The following is a 7,570-nucleotide window of genomic DNA, read 5'->3' on the forward strand; positions in this document are numbered from 1 at the left end:
CTCTGATGATAGATACTTATATGGGCTTCACAACCTTTCACGCAACTATGTAGGGGGGATTTCAAAGTGCAATGGAGTGTTTATTGTTTTCCTCCGGTGCCTTTTTACTTGAACAACTTTAAACAGAGATGTTGATACATATTTATTTTCTCCTTCTCTGCAGGGAAACGACCTCACGAGTGCGGCATCTGCAGCAAGGCCTTCAAACACAAACACCACTTGATCGAACACATGCGGCTCCACTCAGGGGAGAAACCCTACCAGTGCGACAAGTGCGGCAAGCGCTTCTCCCACTCGGGATCCTACTCCCAGCACATGAACCACCGCTACTCCTACTGCAAGAAGGAGACGCCGGGTCAGGGCGAGGGCCGCGAAAGCCCCGAGAACGAGGCGGAGGCCAGAGCTGAGATGGAGGCGCTGAGCCGGCTGCAGCAGCTCCTCGCCCCCTCGCAGCTAGACTTGGACGAGCGAGGGAGCAGCACCAGAGACGAAGAGGAGAGCGAGGAGGAGGACGGTGCGGTGGACATGGACGACATCCAGGTGGTGGAGATAGGGGACGAAGGAGGGGATGAGGATGAGGAAGAGAGGAATGAGGAGAGGGTATTAGTGGAGGGAGGAGGAGATGAGGAGAAGACAGAGATGGAGGTGGCTGAGGAAGAAGAGGAGGAAGACACAAGGCAGGCGGAGGTGCTCGGGAGCATTCAGGAAGAGGAGGAAGTCGAGATGCAGAAAGAGGAGGCGATGGATACGGAAGAAGGGGTGACGGAAGAGGGGAAAGAAGAGGAGCAGGTCAAGGAGGAGAGCGGAGGAGAAAAAGACAGTGAGACGGTTTCTGAGGAGCAGAAGGAGACGCCGGAGGAGGAAGGAGACTAAAAGTGGAGTCAGACTCCTCAATGGGACACAATCAGATTCCTCCTCATGTGCAGAGGAAGAACGCAGGAGATGATGTCTGGTCACTCTGACAGTCCGTTTCAGTTCACTACTGTGTAGAAAATCCAGGTGTGCCTGAAAAAAATACTAGTGACTTTTCCGCAGGAGAGCGATTTCTCCCTGTAAGAAAAATCAATTTGTAAAGAAAAAGATGAAGACGAACACAAATTTTAACAAACGAAGGAAATGCATTATACAGACTTTGGAAGCTAGAGCCGACATGTTTTAGATAATGTTTTATTACTAAAACACCTTGGGTCATTTCTTTTTATCAGTGTTACTAATTTTATCACTCATATTTTAACCTTTAAAAGCTGTACAGTTGGGAGATATTTCTATACCTTTTTATTGCCAATGAACAAAAAAAAGTCAGTATTTTATTAAGTTGGAAGGAAAATAAGAAAAATCCTGTGCACTACAAGTGGCTTGGTTTACCTATGGACTAAGCAGTTGTGTTGTCAGCCCTTCAGTATTACCGCACTAGATATACCACGCCATCATGCTAGCAGAAGTTAGCATTTTGTTTCTTTTTTATGTTCTTTTAATTGGATTGTGAGCCTTAAGAAGAAAAAGTGGAGGGAGGTGTCCTTTTCAGTCATGTACTTCCATTTAGACTAGACTCATCGTTTTATTTTACAAATCAGTGTTTTTTTAAAGGTAATAGTTTGACATTCGGGATAATAAAGGTATTTTCTTGACTTGTTGAGAGTTAGATGAGAAGATAATGACCACATTCTGATAACTATACGGCTACAGCCAGGTGCCGCTTAGCTTAGCTTACCATGAGGAACTGAACAAGGGGGAAACAAAGAATAGTGCTTTGAAGCATATTTGATATAGTGGCCAAACTTTGGAACTACAACATGTCTCCATAGGCTTATACAGGGAAAGAGACGTTTGTAATCTTTTCCTAAAAGTTGTAAAATCCACTAATAGCCAAATGCAGAGTTACTTTCTGTGATTGAGCCCAAGACAAACTATGGGAGGTTGGTTTTAACAAAGCGCTATTGCACTTTTTACTAAAGGCCCCATAGATGTGGAAGAGCCGGGTAATATTATACTTCAAAGTCACTTTTTATGGGCTTTATTCACTACTAAGCTTCTTTCAAAGGAATCAAATATCCAGATGTCCTTGTACATCCAAAACAACAAGCTAAAGCTAAATCTAACGTGGCTAAATCAAATCAAGTTTTATTTATATAGCACATTTATAAACGATTTTTGGTCGAGCCAAAGTGCTGTACATATAATAAAAATAGCCTACAGTAGAGACACTTTACAGCAAATACAACAGCACAGATGGTTCAGAATATCAGTATGAGAAAAACGACACCCTCTATCCTTAGACCCTCACATCGTACAAAGAAAAACTTCCAGAGAAAACCCACAGTTTAAGGGGGGGGAAAGCTAGCAGTTACTTCCTATGTATCCACTGCTTCCCACTCCAGTCCAGCAAGTGGCAGTAATGCATGCTGGACTATTTGTGACTTCCAGACAAAGCTTGGCAAGCTATTTTCACCTATCTTTCATATTTGCGCTAAATAAAGCTAATCATGTCCTGGCAATAGCTTCACATACAGTGGTACTGATCTACTCATCTAATTCTCCTGTCGGAAGCACATAAGCATATTTTCTTAAAATGTCAAACTATTGCTTTAAATGTTTAGAGCGAGCAAAAAAGGGTTGTAGAAAATGTTCTGACCCTCCCTATGCCTACCCCGTACTCCGAGCCATATGCAAATAATCAAACTAAAACAAGACAAACATGCATATCAAAAGTGCCATTGAATATTGCTGTTGAAGCTTAGAAGCTATGATCAGGTATTCCTAGATCAACCAATAAAGCCACCTAACCTGTGAGAGAAGAGTTTAGCCAACAGATTTTTAGAGAAGTTGCTTTAATTTCTAATCTGAGCAGCTAAAAGAATTACAATGCACATTTGTTCAAATGGATGATTATGAAGTATTATTTCTAATTATTAACCGTGTCCTGCCTTTTCAAAGCTTATTCAGTGCACTTGTTTAACACACCATGAAATGCTCAGATGTCTCTTCAGGTAACAAAATGTAGGCAAATAAGAATCCCAGGAGTTCAATTCAACAACCTTTTTACCTGTCAGTATTATTTTTTGTCTCTTAAATGTTTTATGTTCCGTTTTGTTGTGTGTGTACTGTATGTTTTCAGCAATGGCAGTAGTATCCCCACCCAAAGGAGATGGGTATGTCTGTTTAGTCAGAGAACTTTTATATTTATGTCTTATTTTTTATATTTCTTTATGGTTATTTATTACACTATGTAGTGTACAATACTGTAGTTTGTATTAATACGATAATATATTTTAGTATGGACAAAAAAAGATTCAAAGGCAAATAACTAAAAGCCTAGACAAATGAGACTCCAGCATACTGAAGTATGTTTTTCGAACGAATAAAATGAAGTTTTCCCTTGGGAAAAAATTGCACCCTGCAAGCCTGAACATTTGAACCTGTGACCTCTGTGCATCCATTGTCATGTTAATTTTCTTCCCCCTCTCTAATATGAAGCTACTGAACTTTTGAAAACTAATCGTATGTCTAATAGCATGAGTGTGGGCTGTTTTATTGAAGGAATATCCTTAACGACACAAACTGTCCTTTTTGCCAAGCCAAAATAATATTGACGTTTGTTCTTATGTTTTTATTTGTGCCAATTTGTTACTTTATATGTCAGTGTCAAGACCACGCCCACTTTTATATGCCCTTCCCCTTTTAACACCCTCATCTTTTTTTATAGTGATTGTTTTTTGTTTGTTTTCCTTTTTTTTGTTCATTTTTTATGACTCCCCATCTCACAATAAAATACATCAATTACAAGCTTCTGGGTTTGTGAGCGTATTGTTATTGAGTAATTATGACACAATATCGAGTTCATAATTCTACTGCAATTTTCAAGTTAATAATATCATAAAGATACAAAAAACGAAAAAAAAGAAAGGGGGTGGGGGTGATGTTTCAGAACATAATTTAAATACATATTTAACATGAATGCTTGTTATGGGGCCCTGTTTTACCAGCTTAAACAGTTTAAACACAGTTTTTGAGTTTTTTTATATATCTTTGTGAATTACTTTTTGTTGAACTAAAGGAATATTAGTTCAGACATAGCCCATATATATGTTAATGTTGTAAGGAACATATCAAACATGAGATATTTCCTCATGTGGTGCTTTATGCTAATTTGCACATAATTATCCCCAAATTTGCAAACTCAGTTTATTACAAAGATAAAGGTCACAACGTCAATTATTTTATATAATAAAATGAAAATAATGAAAGAGTATAGGTTATGTACTCGAAGGGTTAAATAAGTACTTTTAGATAGATGAAGGGGGGAAAGGCTTATTTGCTTTAATATCAAAGTGTGGTAAATATGAAGCTAGCTAGCAGCCAGTTAGCTTAGCTAAGAGTGAAGACGGGAAGCATGGATGGAACATCCAGTAAAAAGTGACTGCACCCGGTCAAGAAATCAAAACGTGTACTTAAGAGGTATTATCTTTGTTTTATTGGACATAGCCATGGTAGCTGTTTTTAGCATTTTAACTAGTGGTTGATAACCAGCTTTTACCCAATTACTTAAACTAGCCAACTGCTGGCTGTATAGCTTGTTATTTAGCATATTTGTGTGTTTATGTGTAAGTGGTATTGATCAATATTTGCACCTAAATCTGATGAATGAATCCCAAAAAAAATCAAACTTATTTGTTTAAGCTAAACTACATTTTGCCTATATTTAAATGAATAAAGAACCTACACACCTATTGTGAAAATTCAGAACATAATTTTCAGTCCAGTCTGCCTGTTTCCAGGCCAGCCCAAGGTCAACCCTATTGATCCAGATTAGGTTTCAGGAGGGTTGACCCCCCTCCTGCACCCCCACATCCCCAGCCCCTGCAACGGCATTAATTAGTAATGGAATGGGCCAAAAATCCATAGTCTGTTGAGGAGTTGAAAATGATACAATAGCTAGTGAACATATTTGATTTTTCTGCCTTGCTCTCTGTGTGATGATTTTTGCTTTTCAATAAGTCTCCCTCTGCCTCCAAATGCTTTTGGGGGCATTTTCAGGAAAGTACTTAAGTCTGAAGAAGGGAAACGAGGTGGGAGTGGGGAGGGATGATAACCTGCACCTGCCTCCCTTTGTCCATGGATGTTGCAATGTGTACCTGAGCTTGCAGGAGAGTGTGTTTGTACGTGTGTGTTGGGGGAATACGGTGTGACAAAGAAGGTTTGACTGTCATAATGTTAAAAGGGTCCTCAGAGACCCTTGGAAGTGGGGGTTGGTGGTGGAATAATGCTTTATAGGACAGCTCACACCATAACGTTACTGTGTCAAACTGTTCCAAGAGCATCTTGTAATTGTGCCTATTATAAATGTCTTTATCAGTGGTCACAGAGGCACCGCTCTGAAAGTCCCAAAGGTCAAAGAGTGTGTCGCCAGTGGCTGCATGTTCAGGATGCGGGGCCGTTTTACAGGCTTTCAGTCCAATCCGCGACTTAAAGCCAAGATATTGCCATATGTTCTGCTGGGCTCAGCATTTCAAAGGAAAATTGAAAAGCTATAACTGCTAAGAGGATATGGAGTGCTCTTGCCAATAATGGTGCAAAAGCCTGATGAAGTATCATGACTGCCGGGACTCTGACACCGAGCCAAACCCAGGGGGCTGAAGCTCCCCGGGGAAATTTAGTGAAAAGCCAGGAGGAGGAGGAGGAAAGAAAAGCCTGCTTTCAGGAAATAGCAGTCACTTAAATATCATGTTCATTTACTCAACCACTAAATAGCAGAACGTACACAGAGACATCATGTATGTGTGTGAGTCTGGGTGTGTGCACATGTGTAAAGGGGCGGGTTAATATGTCACTTCATGTGACAAATTGCTGTTTCAGGGCTCAATTTTTAACCCGCTGGTCAGCATAAGCTCATAATGTATCTGAGGATATATTTATTTATTAAAATCTGAGAGACTCACATGAATATATTCAGAATATATTGCTTGTCTTTACAATAGACTTGTCAAACAGACAATTACACATGCAAGTCACTATCAAACACGATAAAGCATCCTAATATATATTTCCTAACTGATAACTTGAAAACAAAAACGAATGTATACAGTTTTTTGGAGAAAGAATTATAGGTATGTATATAATGAAAAATTGCAGATTGCAAAAATCATGCAAAGCACCATTTAAAATGGTATGATTACTGGAGATGTGCTCATCGGTAACTTTCTTGGATATAATTCATTAGTTGACCATGACCAAAACCACAAGTGACTCGACTAATGTACAAAGAGGGGTCCAAACAGATCAACATAATAAAAGGGATGCATAACACTTTGGAACAGTGACTCCTCCCATCGTGGTTCCTTAAGAAGATTTCAGGAAACGACTTGCAACACATTTGAACACACAAGTGGTGTGTATAAATGCAGCGGTCAAAGAACTCCAGGGTCAACTCTTGAGGAGGTCAGTTAGAGCATCCTTATGTGTGTGTGTGTGTGTGTGTGTGTGTGTGTGTGTGTGTGTGTGTGTGTGTGTGTGTGTGTGTGTGTGTGTGTGTGTGTGTGTGTGTGTGTGTGTGTGTGTGTGTGTGTGTGTGTGTGTGTGTGTGTGTGTGTGTGTGTGTGTGTGTGTGTGTGTGTGTGTGTGTGTGTGTGTGTGTGTGTGTGTGTGTTCCCAAGGGTTGATTGGATTGTCATTGTTCTGTATTTAGCTCATACCATAAACATCTCCCTGGAGAATTACCCTTCAGCTACAGTAATTTGAAACCAATCGTTCACCATGTTGAGTTCCTCTAAGGTTTTAGGTGCCCTTGTTTTGCAGGGAGCCATTATCCTGAATCCTGGTCACCTTTTACCAATGAAGCTTCACTTCTCCATCACCCACACACACACACACACACACACACACACACACACACACACACACACACACACACACACACACACGCACACACACACACACACACACACACACACACACACACACACACATCTTTCTTCTCTTGCCTTCCAGCTGAATCCTATTACGGTGTTTCTCAGAGATAAGCCCTGGTGAAATCTATCTGTAAATGAAATGTATGCATCATTGTTTAAGCCTGTAATTGTTTAGAGACTCAATTCATTTTATTAGACGGCATATCTTCTCTATTGCTGCCGAAAATGTGTGTTAGTAACTGTGTTATGTTGTCCTCTTTTGTGCACTTTGGGTTGCTTTGTCATTGGGACAATGAGTAGGGTTGGGTATCGTTTGAATTTCCACGATTCCGATTCCGATTCTACTTTTCGATTCCGGTTCTTAACGGTTCTCGATTCCGATTCTTTGAGGGGCAGGGTAAAAAAATGATACATGCTTCTTCCACCAAAAAAATTACATTTATTCGAGAAACTTTTACACAGGTTAGTTTAAAGTAATATTCACATTAATCAGTCTGTTTATATTCACTGCTATGTAACTTTAACCTGAGAACCCCTGAAGCTACAACAGTTCAACTTTTAAAAACAGTTCTTGTTGAGAAAAACAAGCATATCTGCCTTCTCAGGCATACCGGGAAGAAATGTTTGAACATTTTGAAGTAAAATGCTTCAATCTGGTGCACACG

General features: G+C 40.0%; 1 protein-coding gene across 1 annotated transcript in view; it reads left to right on the forward strand.

Moving 5' to 3' along the window:
- The window catches only part of zeb1b (zinc finger E-box binding homeobox 1b), a 46,711-nt gene extending 42,923 nt beyond the window's left edge, over positions 1 to 3,788 (forward strand). Inside the window, exon 8 of the mRNA XM_034108569.2 lies at positions 164 to 3,788. Coding sequence (XP_033964460.1) covers positions 164 to 873 — 710 coding nt within the window. The 3' untranslated portion in view covers positions 874 to 3,788. The remainder of the gene's footprint in view (positions 1 to 163) is intronic.
- The last annotated feature ends 3,782 nt before the right edge of the window (positions 3,789 to 7,570 follow it).

Source organism: Pseudochaenichthys georgianus, chromosome 20 (genome assembly GCF_902827115.2).
Source record: "Pseudochaenichthys georgianus chromosome 20, fPseGeo1.2, whole genome shotgun sequence".
Taxonomy (NCBI): domain Eukaryota; kingdom Metazoa; phylum Chordata; class Actinopteri; order Perciformes; family Channichthyidae; genus Pseudochaenichthys; species Pseudochaenichthys georgianus.